The sequence below is a fragment of the Electrophorus electricus genome, chromosome 17, assembly GCF_041902795.1.
Source record: "Electrophorus electricus isolate QZ-2024a chromosome 17, ASM4190279v1, whole genome shotgun sequence".
NCBI lineage: Eukaryota > Metazoa > Chordata > Actinopteri > Gymnotiformes > Gymnotidae > Electrophorus > Electrophorus electricus.
The window spans coordinates 3,945,853-3,962,753 of record NC_137513.1 but is presented as its reverse complement, the minus strand read 5'-3'; the positions used below and the strand labels follow the sequence as shown (position 1 = coordinate 3,962,753).

The 16,901-nt window shown below is 47.8% G+C and overlaps 1 protein-coding gene across 5 annotated transcripts in view; it reads left to right on the top strand.

The window, feature by feature from the left end:
* Nucleotides 1-16,155, top strand: part of sgsm2 (small G protein signaling modulator 2) — a 32,022-nt gene extending 15,867 nt beyond the window's left edge. For 3 of the 5 annotated variants that reach the window (XM_026997653.3, XM_026997658.3, XM_026997655.3), the window contains exons 3-24: nt 1,101-1,269; nt 3,433-3,597; nt 3,739-3,806; nt 4,021-4,169; nt 4,274-4,408; nt 6,024-6,148; nt 6,267-6,334; nt 6,646-6,809; nt 7,612-7,744; nt 8,097-8,231; nt 10,443-10,602; nt 10,713-10,777; nt 10,861-11,006; nt 11,116-11,244; nt 11,328-11,510; nt 11,801-12,178; nt 12,530-12,675; nt 12,797-12,879; nt 13,351-13,460; nt 13,576-13,672; nt 13,790-13,957; nt 14,084-16,155. In XM_026997653.3, the coding sequence (XP_026853454.3) occupies nt 1,101-1,269; nt 3,433-3,597; nt 3,739-3,806; nt 4,021-4,169; nt 4,274-4,408; nt 6,024-6,148; nt 6,267-6,334; nt 6,646-6,809; nt 7,612-7,744; nt 8,097-8,231; nt 10,443-10,602; nt 10,713-10,777; nt 10,861-11,006; nt 11,116-11,244; nt 11,328-11,510; nt 11,801-12,178; nt 12,530-12,675; nt 12,797-12,879; nt 13,351-13,460; nt 13,576-13,672; nt 13,790-13,957; nt 14,084-14,172 (3,065 nt within the window). In that variant the 3' untranslated portion in view covers nt 14,173-16,155. The remainder of the gene's footprint in view (nt 1-1,100; nt 1,270-3,432; nt 3,598-3,738; nt 3,807-4,020; nt 4,170-4,273; nt 4,409-6,023; nt 6,149-6,266; nt 6,335-6,645; nt 6,810-7,611; nt 7,745-8,096; nt 8,232-10,442; nt 10,603-10,712; nt 10,778-10,860; nt 11,007-11,115; nt 11,245-11,327; nt 11,511-11,800; nt 12,179-12,529; nt 12,676-12,796; nt 12,880-13,350; nt 13,461-13,575; nt 13,673-13,789; nt 13,958-14,083) is intronic. The other 2 variants (XM_026997654.3, XM_026997656.3) reach the window with 2 other exon arrangements.
* Nucleotides 16,156-16,901: the final 746 nt, after the last annotated feature.

Genomic DNA, 16,901 nt, shown 5'->3' with positions numbered 1-16,901 from the left:
AGTAAATTCTGTTGCCACTGATAATTGTATTCTGTGCCAGGGTGTTCCAGTCTGCCCATGCATGCCCACAGCACCTCAGAGAGAATGAAGCGTCAAGCAATTACATTTTCAATAAGATATTCACCCATTATCAGCTATGTTCATTAAAAGCAGAGGACCCTGGGATTACTGGTTTTTTTTAGATGATTGTGAGAGTAAGCTTTGCTGTAATGAATTGGGAAACACAGTGGTTCAGATTACCTATGAACACTTTCTTGAAAACACCATTATTGAAAACAGCATTACTAGAGACATTATTATAAACACAGCTGTTAGTCTATAGCCCATCTGCTGCCAAGTACAGTTTCTAATAGTTGTCCTCAGCCGCATTGATGTCACTGAAATGCCGTATTGAGAAAAGTCTTCCACACCAACAATATCAATGTCAAAATGAAGTTTATTGACATTCCCTCTCACCACAGACAACAGTAGAAATGAAGAATAAGTACAATAAAAACAGACAACAGATCAAATGGACAGTAAATGCACACAAATGGAAGGTGGACTCTGGGTGGCTAGTAATAGACCTTAGTAGCTTTAATGCTGTTAGAAGTGAATAAAGTGTGTACAGATTAAAGTGAGCAAAGTGCAATCTCAAGTGTAAAGCGACTGGGTGCAGTAGTAGTGTAGTAGATGTGAGGACAGGGCTGAGGTAGCAGTTCAGCATGAATGTGCAAGTGTCTGTTTGGCAGGTTTGGTCAGAGGTCTGACTGCTGGTGGGCCGTGGCCCTGTGGGCAGAAACTGCCAGAGGGTGACCGACTCTTTAGAGTACAGTCTGTAATTGTCCACTCAGAAAAAAACCCTGTAAGAGGTGTAAAATAGGCCTGTAAGATAAAATATATGTAAGAAAATACACATACCTAATACAGTACCAGTGAGTTTGTGTGTAGTGTATTTGTATTTTTTTGTTTGCTTTTGTTAGTTTTTAATGTTACTTTGTACTCTGTATTACAAATGCAATGCGTATTTATTATTGTTATTATTGTTGTTTCTTCTTCTACTACTACTGCTGCTCTCTACCTTCATTTTCTCTGAAGCTCATTCTTCCCTGTCTCGTCAGGCTCCATCGAGGCATGCCTGGGTCACATGCTGAAGCGTCGTGCTGCCGGCTTCCTCCGCAGTGACAAGGTCGCCGCCCTCTTCACCAAGGTCGGCAAATTCAATGCCACGGCAGCGGCCCTGTGCGCCAAGGTCCAGGAGCAGCTGCAGCAGCAGGCCGAGATCACCAGGTCGGAGCGCCGTGCCTCGCTGCTGCTGAGCCCTGCTCATCAGGAGTGATATTAATGAACGTCCATGGCTGACGAAGGGTGCGGGAAATTGTGGGAAGCGAGGGGGGGAGTGGATAACGTTGGGTGGCGCGCGGGGAAGTGGTCAGCGGGGTCTGCCCCGCGGGTCTCGGAACTGCCCGCCGCCGTCTGCAGACTGGGATGTGCTGCTGTTTCCGCCCGTTACTTCCCCATTACCAGAGCCATGCAGGCCCTGGTCTCACGTGGAGAACCTGCCGACATGAGAGAGGAGTGCGTGCAGGCTCCGGGGGTCCATGCACCACCTCTTAAAGCAGAGTGACTCTGGCCACGAGTTCCACGTGTGTTTAGTCCCTGCCCCCACACTCCCGTTGCCATAGCTACGCAGCGGCGTCATCATTGCCGAAGCAACCAGCTGCTACTGCGGTTATAGAAGGCCTCAGCGATAGTGATTAAGGGCTCAAATTGATTTCAGAATGAAAGGTCATTAGGCAGAATACCGGGGGCCCCATAAAGGGACTCGTCTTGATTACAAGAGCGTTATTGTACTCGTGGTGCACTCCAGCTCCATTCTTTTCTTGATTTGCTTGTCGTGATCCTCCTACGGTGGCTCTCGGAGGTCTGAAATGTGATTAGGCTGCCCAAGTCACTCAGCACAGGCCCCATCTCGCAGTGCAGGCCAGATCTAATTTGGCGGATCCATTTTGGGTGCAAATTGCGTTAGCTGTATGTTACATAGAGATGCGAGAGGAAGACTTTGGCTTGCAGGCAGTAGAGCAAAGGTGGTCCCCCCCCACTCAGCCTTTCTTCTGTCACTCAGATGGGATGGTAAGGGACATGGACAATTCTTGCAGATCCACACCATATTCTGAGAGAAAAAGAGGATTCAGTGTAATTGTATCACATTTCTAAATCCTAAGTGCCATATTTGAGATTTATAAATGTAATATAAATACACTAGAGTGCTAGTATGGCTTTTTTCCACTTCCTGTTGATTTATTCTGATTGCCTATTACTCTCAGAGGTCTTCACATTCTTTGTAACAACAGTTTTCTGAAATGGTGCTGCTAGCCTTCTCACCATCACTGCGTAATCGCACAGTAAATCCCACTACTGTACCAACCTTCAGCATCCATCTCAGGCGCTGGGATTTATTTGTTTGTTTGCTTTTAATGGTCCAAACGATCGGAGCGCTGTGCCCGGCTTCTCTGGCAGGCCACAGTGGGATCGATGCTAATGGCGGTTAGCGGGCCGGAGGCCGAGGCAGCCGTGTGAGGCGGGCTCATTTGTTTAGGGGCCCGGCTGGGGCCTGGCTGGAGCTGGAGACCTGAAATGGCCCCCGCTTCGTCAGCCTCCTCTGCCTGGCCCCGCTGTTATAGCGGGGCCTCATAGTGGGTCATGGCATCAGCAAGGCAGTCATACAGAACAGAAGCCCTCCAGCTGAATGGTGGCGCTGTGATGTCCTCTCTGAAGCATCAGTTCGGGGAAAAAAATCTCCCGTAATTGCAGTCGTTTTGCCTAAATTGACCAGTTAAGTGTAGGATCTGTGACACTGCAGTGCTGTAAATCATTTTAAAGCATGATATCCATCTTTTCAACCTGCAGTACTAGTCACTAGAAAGCTGCTGTCTGAAGTGAGTCTTACGAGATGACCCGTTATGCGTGTATGCGTGTTGGCACCACCGAGTGAAAAGCATAAGTGGCTGTGAATGAGTGTCGTGACTACAGTTTGCCTGACGCTCACCAGTCGAACGGAACCCTTTGAAGGCTGTTGCTCCCCTGTGGATGTGCCGTGTGGAAAAGTACAAAAGATTACGCCAGCAGACAGATAATCTACCATCAGGTCTATTGTTACGGAATATAATATGCCTCTGTCTCCTCTCATTTTGGTTCCATAAATTTATGTACATGCAAACGTACAGAAGATTATATCACAACACTTCAGCATTAAGTATATTTCCTCCTTTGTCAAAACACCTCAATATATATTCTGTATTTATCATCCAGACAGCAAGCCAAAGGACACTAAAACGTGATAATGGTCCCATGTGTCAAGTTCCTTAGATAGCGTATTATTACAGCTTTTAAATGTATTATTAAGTGGAACGTGCTGACTGGTAAGTATCTGTGGAAATGGTTTGTCCTCAGGAGGACCCAGAGTGTGGGGCAGGAGCCCCTCCGCAGACAGGGGTCCACGGCAGGCCGAGTCCCCCAGACCCTCTCCACACAAGCTGTCAAGCACATCTGGGTGCGCACTGCCCTTTTTGAGAAGGTCTTGGACAAAATTGTACAGTGTATCGTAGACAACTCGAGGTGAGAAGGCTGCGCTATGCTCTGTGTCACCTTATCACACCACCGCCTGGCCTTTGCCTTGGCTTGAAGGAGCTCAGGTTTCCATCCCTCAGATAAAGTAGTGTAAAGGACACTTGCTTGTGTTTATCTGTGTCTCTCCAGTAAGTATTATGAGAAGGAGGCTCTGATGCACGACTCGGTGTTCGGGCCGATCCTAGCAGCTCTGCTGGGTAAGTTTTTCTAAGTTCTCAGTACTCCGTGGTCACCATCATCCATAGAATAAACCCACAGAATATAGAATAAATGCTATAAAGGCGGTTTGGGATGTATTTTGTTTGGCGTTTTAGTCCTTTCAGTCTCTCTCTAGCCAGTTATTTCATAGACTCTCTTAGATTTTTTTTATTTTGTGTGTTTGAGTGGTCTGTTGTCTGTGCGCCACCACAGTCGGGCCTTGTGCACTGGAGTACACCAAGCTGAAGACGTCGGACCATTTCTGGACAGACCCTTCTGCCAATGAGCTTGTCCAGAGGCACCGCATCCACGGAGCCCATCGGGGCCAGGAGGCCTCGCTCAGCCGCAGGCCCGCTCTGGGGGTGAGAGCAGGAGCAGCTGGCAGGGGTCAGAGAGGGGGCAAGGTCAGAGAGAACCGTTCATGGTGTAGGCTGTGTGAATTCACATGGCCTCTGCTTCGTCCCAGATCCGGAAGAGACAGTCCAGCGGGAGCATGTCTGAGGATAAGTTTGCAGTGTCAGCGAGAGAATATGTGGAGTCTCTTCATCAGAACTCGCGCGTGCATCTGCTTTATGGAAAGAACAATGTGCTCGTTCAGCCGGTGAGGATTCGTGTGCGCGTGCGCGCACACACACACACACACACACACACACACACACACACACCATTTATTTCATTCAAGCCAGAGGATCACACAATCAATACCTGTCGCTTGGCTTGAAGGCTTTGGGAGGCTTGCACTGTGAATGTAATGAAGCTTCTATATCCATACTGATGTCTTGATGAAGCAACTTGTAGTTTCATGTCAGGATGTGTCCCAACAATTAACAGTCCAGCTTTCATTTCAGCCTTCTTATGGCAGAATAATTTAAAAAAGATTTTTTTGATGCTTGGATCTTACGTCATCAGATGTCAGCTCTGGATATGGATTCAGAAGACAGAAATGTATTTATTTATTTAATTTTTATTTTTATTTCTTACTTTACTATAGCATTTACTCATTGGTTTAAAAAACCCAGTGCAGTGACATTCTGTGCTTGACTATATTTTACAGAACAATATGAAAAATATTTGAACATTTTGACATTAATAAGACTCAGGAGGCAACAAGTCCCTTTCCTCCTTTCATTCTGTGTGGGTGGTATGTAGTAAAACGCATTCATCACATCGCAGATCAATAAGTCTCGGCCGCCCTGAGCTCTCTGGGCAACTAGCAGGCCCACGCAGTGCACACAGGTGCCAGCTGTAGATTCTCCATGGTGGAGGGTTTCCCTTTTCTCCTGTGCCTGTCCTCAGGTAAACTCTGCTCTTCGTTATCTTTCCTGCTGTGGAGCTAATGAAAAACATGCACTGTGAGGTTACACAGGCTCCAATGATGTACACATGTAAATAGGCTTCCCAGCCTATTTAAAACCACGATCTGGGCAACACCTTCTGGCTTCTTAAATGGAACAGGGGAAGAAGTACGTGGAGCGTTGTTATATTTTGCTCTTGTTGTGACCAATATATATTTAAAAATCACATAAAATGACTTAACTGCAATGATAATAACTGTAAGTCTTTAAGTTAAAAATATGCAAAATAATAATGCTAATTGATTGTTTGTTAACACCTTTTTTAAAAGCAAAGTTTAGGCTGATTAGAGGGCTGATACCTTCTTTACTTCAGCAACTTTTCCTTTAAACTTTACTTCTTCATTTAATGGCTTATTTCAGCTGGTAAAATAGGATCATTTCATAACAGTGGGGTCATTCCGTAACAGTAGGGTAAGCATCACTGACAGACTGAGCTTGGCACAAGGCATTCTGGATCTGGCAGGTCTTATATGAATCAATAGTGTAAATGACCCAGGTCTGTGGATAAGGGAAAGATTTAACTCTAATTCAATTTGGGTGTGAAATATGATAGTTGCTGTAGCGGTTGATTACCATATATCACCCTCATTACTGTATCTGTCCACATCATTCCTTTCATTCAGTCACTGGTTCATGATTTCTTTGTCTTTTTCGCATTTCTCTAATTTGTTTTATTTTCTTCACGTTATCTTGTAAAAATTTTGCTTAGCTTTTATCTGGCTCTCCAGGTACGACAGTGGACTTGAAGTGCAGCTTGACAAGAAGTAACTGGTTAAAGTGTGTGTGTGTGTGTGCGTGTGCGTGTGCGTGTGTGCGTGTGTGTGTGTGTGTGTGTTTTGTGTTGTGTCCATATGCGTGCAGAAGAAGGACCTGGAAGTACTGCGGGGTTACCTGTCCTTGCATCAAACCGCAGAGACACTCACGCTTAAATGGACACCTAACCAGTTAATCAATGGTACTCTGGGGGACTGCGACCTGGAGAAAAGGTAGCGCAATACATACACAGACACACACACACACACACATTGCAGTGGTGCGTATGGTGCAGTCACATAAATCAGTTTTGTCACACTGCTTGGTCTCCTGCTATCTCCCTGTCTGCAGTATTTATTGGGACTACGCATTGACTGTGCCTTTAAGACAGATCGTTTGCATCCACTGTCACCAGCGGCGTGAGTCTTTCTCTTCTCACATCCTTTTGCATCGGCTTTTATATGCCTCCAAGCAGGAGGCTTTTCTGAATTTTTTTTTCTGAATTTTTCTGAATTTTTTTCCTTTAACTTTCCAAAAAAAAAGCAAAGAAGCCCAAGGCAGGATATTTATAGATAATGGAAGGGCATAATCCAGCACTGCAGTTGGTGACGTCTTGAGAAGGCCTGCTGTCTGTTCACAAAAACAACCATATCCGGAATGCAAATCACTAATTCCATGCTGTCTTGTATTCCATCTTCATGATGCTCCTTGTGACATGGCTGCGTCTCAGCGGACTGTGGTGGGACTCTGGTGCTGGTGAGTCAGGATGGGATCCAGAGGCCCCCCCTGCACTTCCCTCCTGGGGGCCACCTCCTGGCCTTCCTGTCCTGCCTGGAGACAGGACTACAGCCCAGGGGTCAGCTGGAGCCCCCTCTCTGGTCTCAGAAAGGCAAGGTTAGTGTCACGTCCTGAGTCGTTTCAATTCTCCCTGAGTAATTGGGGTGTAGCAGAATAAGCGCATGGTATGGGGTCAGGGAGGGGTCAGCAACCTTGGGCATGCCCTAGAACAGGGGTCAGCAACCTCACTGGATGCGGTGTTCTGACATAGTTTCTGCTGTAGATTTTGCTAGCAAAGTCTCTGGTTTATGTTCAAGTTCACCATTTAGTCAGCAGTGCACATTGGTGCAATGGGTAAAGTTCATACAGCAGTTTGTTAGCAACCACGGGCTCAAACCATACCTGCTATGAACCACATAAGCGCCTACGCATTCCTACTGGCCTGGGCATTGGCCTTTTGCCATGCGACCAGCTCCTTAGGACCAAGCACACCACTTCATCTTTCTATCAAGCACAAGTTTAAGCTCCATCTTTTCTAAATGTTCATACAAACAAAAGAATAAACAAAAATGACTGTAGATATCATTGTCATAGCTCCTTTATGCACTGCTGTGTATGTTTGGTTTTAGAAGTTCATCTTTCTTAAAGAGAAAATAACAAATCAACCTCCATTTGATTAACTGATGCTAATTAGGGCGTCTCTTTCCAGTGAACTCATTGTCTGGCTGAAGGTTTCCTTGCTTTGGCCATGCTCACCCTAGACCCTTCTGTTCTGTTCTGTTCTAGTTAGTTTGTGCTTTCAGATGCCACATGTTATTTTCTGTGTAATGTCTTAAATCAACTGCAAATTTTTAGAGATCACAGGAGCAGCACCACCTTCTAATGTGTATCTGTGTGTATGTGTGTGTGTGTTGGGCAGGGTAAGGTCTTCCCCAAGCTGCGTAAAAGGAGCAGCACGGCACGCCTGACGGAGCAGGACGGTGAAGGGGAGGAGCCTGTCGCTGCCGACTACGTGTTCCGCATCGTTTACCCAGGACACTGCCCCGATTCCAGTGAGTTGGCTCCAAAATGCCCCTCCTCCTGCTCTGGCACATTCTTCCGTTCATCCGAACGTCACGTCCATCCGTCCATCTCTCTGGCTGGAAGCTGCTGCTCTCACCCGTCCGGATGACTGAGCATGACTGCTTCAGCCCCGGACTCAGGATCCCTTGGTTTTCATATTCTTTTTTTTATCCCCTGGACCATGACAGCTGTTGTGGGGGCTGCCGTTATTCAATCGGACCCCTCGGGTCTTAATTAATCGGGTGTATTTATGTGCGTGCGTGTATGTGCGTGTGTGTTCACTGTGGTTTCAGTGTGCTGTCGAGGCGGGTGCTAAACTGTGTTTTCTTATTGCCCGAGCAGTCACTATAAACTACCACCACACCACGGGCAGTCGCGCACCCTCCCTGGACGACGATGAGGAGGAAGAAGATAGACTTCACGCAATGATCTCAATGATCTGCTCGCGGAACCTCACAGACCCTAATGTCATGAAAGGTTTTTATCACGAGCGCTCCCATTCCATCCCCCCCCCCCCCTTTGTGCCATGCCTTTTTCCCTCGCTTCCGGACGCTTCGCCTGGTATCCCTGTCCACGCTACCCCTCCCCCACCCCGAGCCCAACAGTGCAGCAGGTCACTGAGGCCAGCGGGAGATGTGCCGGTCTCCCCGGCTGCGCCGCACCACAGTATCACTCTTTAGACCGGAGCAGGCACGTCACCAGCCAAACCCGGGCATGTGTTACCATGGTAACATGCATGCCGGGAACAAAGGCTAGGTCAAGTGATGAGGCCCGGCGTGCATGTTGCTCTGACACTACAACGGAGGAGAGAGGGAGACGGTGCTCACTAATTATGCTGCTTTCTGCTTGCGTTAGCCGTCACCGTTCCATGGCTCAAACTTTCCCGCGTTTCACAGTTCCAATGTTACACACATGTCCCGTTTTGTCAAGTGGAAAAGAAACAACAGGATCAACATCCTTTACTTTTATAAATTTGGGTTGCTGGGAAGTCGGTGTGTGTGTGTGTGTGTGTGTGTGTGTGTGTGTGCCAAGCATGGTCACTCTTCCTCTTGTCTTCAGTTGCCTGGGGTAACCTGCACTCGCCTGTTTAGTGGCAGTAGAGCAGTCATCGCACTGCCATGGTGACGTGTTACTAGCATCCCTCCCTCCTCTCTGTCGCCGGACTTTTAGATTGGATGCGGATTTAGTGTGGAGAGCAGGCCTGGGAGGTTAGGCCAGCAGGACTAGTCAGTCTCTCTCCTCCTCCTCTCTGCACTGTTGGGCTGGCAGCCATGCTTCCAGTTATTTGCTCGGTTTCTTTTGGTTGACTTCTTTTTTAAAAAGAAAGGAAAAAAATGTAAATGCTCAATTAATCTTTGGGTTTGACCTTGATTTGATTTCGACATGCTTGATGACTTTTGCATGGGAAATTTGCACCTACCAGTATCTTCCCTTATTTGCCTTTTTCTTTTGTTACCAAATGTGCTCCTCTGCTTCTTTGTGAACACTGTGTCTACCCCTTCAGTGCCCTGTCTCTTCTTTCTCTCTCTCTCTCTCTTTCCTTTTCAGTTTGATTTCATTGAGTTAACATTGTTTTTCTCTTCCTCCTGTGTTCAGCTGGTTTTCTGCAATGCTGTTCACTGTAATTCTTCACTAACTGCGGTCACCTTTCATTATGACAGTCAGGTCCTGTGGGGTTCTGGCGTGGTAGACACGTGAATCGTTCCGTGAACGCATCGCCTGTTTGACCGTAGCCTTGCCACTTTTAAAGCCCCCGTAGTCCACAAGAGACCCGCCGGCGGCAAAATTCCAACTCGCTCTCCCTCCATTTGTTTTCTTTCTTTTCTTTTCTTTTGTTGGTCATGGCCAAAATGGAGTCCGGTATCTATAGCAGGTCACCAGCTCGGGCCTGAAGAATTAAGGTGAAGAGCATTTAGTCACTGTGCACTGTCCAACTCTTTTGGTTCCACTGGCTCAAGTACATTTACATTTGGCGACATGAAAGTTTTTGGGTTTTTTTTTCCTCCCTTTGTTTTTGGTTTGTTGTTGTCCTCCTCTTTTGTCCTGTCGTTTGGTTTGATGCATCCAGCATGGTGGGAGGCGTGGCTGTGGGTCTCCTCTCTCCTAGCTATCTGAATGCCTGGCTGGGGCGGTACAATGGCGCGCTGTGATTGGCAGGTCTTCTGGCATGACCCTCCCCCTCACATTGTTCATATGCCTTCTTCTTTTGGTTTCTGTTCCTTCACAGATGCATGCTACCTAAGGGCTCCTTTTACCTCCCTGTGTCTGTGTCTAAGGATCTCGGGGCTGCCAAGATCTGAAACCCAATCAGACCAATTGTCCAAACAGGGACATGAATGAATACCTGTGCGGTAGAGGCAGGAATCTCTACCTTAAATAATCTCATGGTTGAGCTAAGAGGCCTGTCCTACGTAACAATGTCGGTATCGGCAATATCAAACTGATTTTTTCCTAACGTGGACATGTGAACTTGTATTCTTCAAGCACAATCTGCTGCCCCCTTAAAAAAAAAATGACAACAAACATTCTTCTGAACAAACTCAGCAAAAGATGAAAATAATGCAAATAATGCTGCTGACAATTGATCACAGTGGAAATGTGGAGGAGTCTTCAAACGAAGGTCATTTGACAGGTCTCCTGCTGCTGCTTCACCCTCTTCATTTTCTCTCCTTCTCTCTCTCCTGCTAGACCATGGGGACATGATGGATACGCAGGGCTTCGGAGGCAGCCCGTTGTCATGGCAGCAGGCCGAGTCCACCAGTCACGTGTCGTCATGCCCGTCCTGCTCCACCAGGGGCAGTAGCGCGTCTGTGGAGCTTCCTCCAGGATGCACCTGCATGCACGACCGGTGAGGGTGCACTTCCCAAATCAGCCTAAAGCACTGCTCGCTCCGATATTCTCCATTCTCTGTGGCTCCCGACGGGCCACACAATGATGTAATTTCCTGTCTGTGCCCAGAATTCCGCTCAAGCTGCTGTGCCACAACATGAAGAAGCAGATCGTCTCCAGAGCGTTCTACGGCTGTAAGCGCAACCTGAGTTATAGACGCAGGCTTCTGTGTCCGTTGAGACGTTGGCCACGTCAAAAACAATGTCCTCCTCTTTAGGGCTGGCCTACTGTCGCCATCTGTCCACTGTGAGAACACATCTGTCAGCCCTGGTCAACCATAATATCGTCCCCCCAGACAAACCTTGTGAAGCCTCTGGAGGCCTCAGCAAAGATGTCTGGAGCAAATACCAAAAAGACTGCAAGGTTAGTATGGCGTGGTCAAAGTAACGTCCACTAGAGGGCAGCAGAGGCTTTGACTGGAGCAATAAGTCCGCAATCATCACATCTTCGTGTCATATGCTGTTTTCTTTAGAACTACAAAGAGCTGGAGCTGCTGCGATTGGTTTACTACGGTGGGGTGGAGCATGAGATCAGGAAGGAGGTGTGGCCTTTTTTACTGGGCCATTATAAGTTCGGCATGGGGAAAAAAAACATGACGCAGGTAAAGCCAAAACCCCGATTAGCCGGAGGTGACCAGCGGAGTGTCTCTCTGAGCTGCCGGCCTGACTGCTGCGCTGTCCGCAGATCGACGAGAAGATCGCCGCGCGATACAAGCAAGTCATGCGGGAGTGGAAGGCCTGCGAAGTCATCGTGAAGCAGCGTGAGAAGGAGATGCAGTCGGCCATCTTTGCCAAGCTGTCGTCGGGGAGCAGCATTGACAGCCATGTCATGAGACTTGTCCACCGAGACTCCACCCTCAGCAACGAGGTAGGCCCCGCCCATATCTCAGTGTGACGCGAGGGACTTGTTGCCCGTTCTCTTAAAGCGTGACGTTCACCTGTTCTGTCCAAAGCTCGGGACAGCGTTACACTACAGTTCAAACTGGATACTTTAGTGTAGTCATGCCCAATCACTGGTTCCACTTCCTGTACATCCCACAAATTGACAAATTGGCTTTTGCTGCAGGAACCAAAGTTGCTGGTTATCCAGATTTGGTGCTGTTCTTTCACGCTGCCTGGTCCTCGTTACCCTGCATGCTGCTTCCAATCTGCTCGTAGGTGTTCATGTCGGTGGATGAGCCTGACGGGGCAGGTCAGGACACGCCCTGTGAAAGGGACAACACCCCTACCCTGACCACCATGGTTAACCCGGCCGCACCGGCCCCTGACGAGAGGCCGGTGGTGGAGTTCGACTCCCCGGACTCGGGTCTCCCCTCCTCCAGGAACTACTCGGTAGCGTCCGGACACTCCCAGATCCTGTCTAGCATTGATGATGGGCAGAGCATGGAAGAGGATCCAGGAGATGAGGCCACGCCCAGAGGCGTGTTGGAAGAGCGAAGTGGGCGGGACTCGCTGACTGAGGAGCAGCTGTGCAGTCAGCTGGACAAACTGGTGACTGACAATGAGGACAGTCCAGCATCCTTCTCCTCATATACGGTACTGACTTCCACTAAACGTTTCTTTTACCTTGGTCTGCTCTTACTGATGACAGAAAAGACATGCAAGAGAAATGAAACGAGATTCAGGGCCTGAGGAATAGACCTTTTGATGTATTTATTCAAATGCTGGGTGATGTTTTATATCAAGGCTCTCATCACTAACATTATTTATGACATTAGTTATTAGTAATCCATAAGTAATATTAATGAAGTAACGACTGGCTCACTGAATCACTGTCCTGCTCCCTAGCAGTGAGAAGATTTGAAAACCTCTGTGTCAGTGATTACGGTGCTAAAACGTTTTTGTCCTAAGGCAAACATTGATGAGATCTCATGCTTCTGATGACAGATTAAACCTGTTTCTGAGCAGATGGAGCTCTTGGACACAGTGGCACTGAACCTGCATAGAATAGACAAGGACGTTGCACGCTGCGACCGCAACTACTACTATTTCACCACCAGCAACCTGGAGAAGCTTCGCAACATCATGTGCAGGTCAGCCCAACCTGGAGCAGTGCCTGGTCTTTCTGCACAGATTTCTGAAGGGTGTGGCTGCAGTGTCCAGCCCTTGATTCCTGGTCTCACTGGTTTTCCTCTCTCCTCTCCTGGGCTTCAGTTATGTGTGGGAGCACCTAGAGGTGGGCTATGTGCAGGGCATGTGTGATCTCCTCGCTCCTCTGATGGTCATCCTGGATGATGGTGAGAAGCAGGTCTTTGCTGGTTTTCAATTTGATGGAAGACAAAATCCTCGTCTTACTTTCCAGGCTCCCTAAGTGCATTTCTTCGTTCTGAATTGTGATATTAAACCTTGTAGAACTGTGAGCTTAAGCTTAATATGGCCAATATTTCTACTGAATTATAAAACTGGTTAACAGTTCCAGAACTGTTCAGTCAAGCTTATAAATCTCTGTGCAGTAAATTCTGAAAACGAGGGCAGAGAAAGAGAGGATGTGTGGTTCTTAAGAATACAGCACTCAGTGCTCTGGGAGTTCAAGCCAATTTTAGTTCTCAGCATGGGCCTGAAATATACTGACCCCTAAGTAGCCTTAAAGGACTGATCATCATTTAAAAACGGGCTTAATTTAGCGTTGGTGTTGCTGACGTGTGCATGTGTTGCGTTCTCCCTTTCTCTCTCCCTTCATCGTCCCCTCTCTTCCCCCCCATACCCAGAATGCCTTGCCTACAGCTGTTTCACTCAGTTAATGAAGAGGATGAGTCAGAACTTCCCGACCGGAGGAGCCATGGACACTCAGTTTGCAAACATGAGGTCCCTGATACAGGTGACGTTCGTCCGGTGGCTGAGGCCATCTGGCTGAGCACAAAGTCCTCACCAGATGAATACAGTGACATCAGTAGAGATGACTAACAGGCTTTTGTTTCCGGCTGCTTCCGTAGATCCTTGACTCCGAGCTGTTCGAGCTGATGCACCAGAACGGAGATTACACTCACTTCTACTTCTGCTACCGTTGGTTCCTGCTGGACTTCAAGAGGGGTACGACCACTCTGCCAACGTTTCGCCTTTCCCTTAAAGGCCTCCCATTAGTTCACTTGCTGTGTAAACCTCCACCCGCTCCGACATTTGCATATTTATGGTGTGTGTGTGTTTTAGAGCTTCTCTATGAGGATGTGTTTGCAGTGTGGGAGGTTATCTGGGTGGCGCCCCGTGTCTCCTCCCCGCATTTCGTCCTCTTCATCGCGCTGGCTCTGGTGGAGGTCTACCGGGAGATCATCCGTGACAACAACATGGACTTCACAGACATCATCAAGTTCTTCAATGGTGAGCACATTCCTAAGTCAAGAGCAGACTGTCAGCCCCTTACACTTAACTGCAGAACTTCAGATTTCCAAGTTCACTAACATGCGGGTGATTTTGTGTGTGTGTGTGTGTGTGTCGTGTGGATAGAAATGGCCGAACGTCACGATGTCCAGCACATTCTGAGGGTGGCACGTGAGCTGGTGCAGAAGGTGCAGATGCTCATCGAGAACAAATGATGCGAGGCAGGGTGAGCGGGAACCTGCTGGAGCTCACTCGCCCCTCCTCCACCTGCTACACCTTCCCCCTCCCCTGTCGACCCACTCCACGTCTCCTCAGGAAGAGGGAGATGGTGGGGGAGAGTACACTTTCTTTCTGCGGCTCCCCTGGGCGAAAGCGATGAGACTGCCTGGGACCCACTGTTGGCCTTATGGGCTCTGATGTGTCCTCTTCCGCTTGTACCCTTGCCCCATCTCACAACAGCGTTGTGTCAGACCTTGGGATAGTCTGCATGCTTGTGGGATTTGCACACACTGTGACTGAAGTTTTCCATTTTTTGGGGGGTGGGGGGGTTTGCCGGCTGCACGCTCCTCCAGCATGTGACCGGCCAGGTCATCTCCGTGTCTGCCTTCCAGGGGCGACTGGGGCCTTGCATGGGGGCATGGCCAGTGTTTACCAGTTTACCAGTGACTGTTTTTTTCCCCGCCAAACCCACACAAAAGTGTTCCGCATCAACCTCTCAGGAGGACCGTCTCTGCTCTCTGTCTGCCTTTGTTCGATCTGGCACTGACCAGTCAAACTGAAGTGTCCTAATCCTGCCCCACAGCCCTAGGGCCTCAAAAGGCAGAGACTGCCTACGGTGACAGCCACTGAAGAACCAAGCCACGGAGATGAGTTATTAAAGCATCCATCTGTGACCAAAAGGACTGTGCCAATGATATGACCTTGTCATAGTGTTTATATGTCCTTTTGTTTGTCTAAATGACTTCACTGGCCCTATTTTCCCTGCCAGATCTTCTGATGGCCGCTGAAGAAAACGCTAACGTTGCCTTCGTACCCTGTCCTCTAACCTGTCTCACTACTTTTTGCACTTTGAAACTTTTCCTTCCACTCATGCCCATCAGCCCACGCAGGAAGATGAGGGTGGAGACGTGATTACCAGAATCCTCCCTGCCGGGGCCCCAAAGAGGCGAGCTCCTTCCAGATGATGGTGACGGGGTTGCGTGACGAGCCAATGGCATGCCTGACACTGACAGTGGGTGGCGGCGGATTCTTTTCTCACCTGTCAGTGCAGCGTTCTGGGCTTGGCCGCGAGAACACCTCTGGGACGGAGTTCGCATCTGGGCGGATTGACGGCTACAGCTCTGAGCGTGCACATCAGCGGATGCTCCTGGATACGGTAGAGCATCCCACATCACAGCCATAACTCCTCTAAAGGATGCACGTCGCCCTCAGCGTTCCTGACAAAAAGGACCTGAGAGGTTCACCCATTCCCTTTAATGTCTTCCCCAATCCTGAGCTATTGCCTGGTTTCACCCTTCCACTTCCCTCATGTGAATCTTCTGTATCGGTTGGCCCATGCGTTTGGGCCTTGACTAGGTGCCCTTTGTAGTAACTGTGCCTCAAACCCTGCTAGTCAAATGTCTTGATCTCAGCCTGTGATTCTTGGGGAGGGACATTATGGCCCCATTAAAGATTACTTCCAACAGGAGCTTGTATACCAAAGTCTCTAGAACGTCATCCTTGGTGTCATACGGTTGTGCGATCTCAAAACTCAACGACTGTTGGTTAGGTATCGGAAAGATAAATCATGTTCTTAATGTCTACTGTGAAGATGCTTTTTGACAACCCCCCCCCATGCCTGCTACTGTAGTGTAAATACAAAGGGCAAAAAGAACTCCAGTTTGAGAGCAGTAAAGACATCTGTAGTTTAAACTCTATTTTTTACTTTGGTTGTAGAGATGTGCTTTTGAAGAACCCTGTAGAACTGGAGAACTTTACAATTTGAATGGTGGAGACCTTTGTTACATGTTGACTGTTATGTTCCTTATTAATGTTGTGCTCTGGATTCTACTAAATTGAATATATATATATATATATATATATATATTTATTTATTTATTTTTTTGTTTGGATGCCAAAATCTGAATGATGATGTATTGTAATAGATGTATCATTTATCTTGTATGTATGTACTTTGAAAAAAAAAATGTTGTTCCTAACATATTTTCACATTTCATTTGCCAAAATACATTTGCTTTTTCAGCAGTGAAACTGAGAAACTCCAGAGATGTGGGTTTGCGTGTGTACATGCGTGAACTCATCTCAACGATTCCCAGGGTTTGAAGACCTGAAACGGGCATGTCATTTGCTAAAGCCACCACTCAGGGGCACCACAGTCAAACAAAACAGTTATGCAGTGCAACAAGAAGAGGATAACAGATGTGGAGATAAACGTCACCACCCAAACACGGACTCCTGAGCTCCACAGCAATTTAAGTCACGATTATGCTTGATCTGTTTGTAGAAACCCACTCCCACAACGAGACAGACGCATCGTAGTCAGCCACAGCTCGGACATCACACAAGGCCACAGGCATTAACCACCACTAGTAGGCACTTGTTAAGTTACAGTAGCTATGAGTATTCAAAATTAAGAATTTTTAAGACGAATTAAGAATCATTAAGAAATTAAGAAACTTACATTTGTCATGTTTATCATGTATCTATAACAGGTTTTACAATCAGTTTCACAAACAGATTAAGGGATTTAGCCTATAGATTCTCATAAGACTTTGGTAGTCCAGGAGTAGGTTTCCTGTGGCCTGTTTGTTGGACTAATCGAGCTATGAAGAAGACTCAGCATGAAGGTATTACAAAGTCAGTCAAGTAATAAAGGCGAGCCGCGCCCAGAGCAGAGCAGGGGTCCGCCGAAAACTCCGCGCTGCACAGACTGCAGTGATGTGGA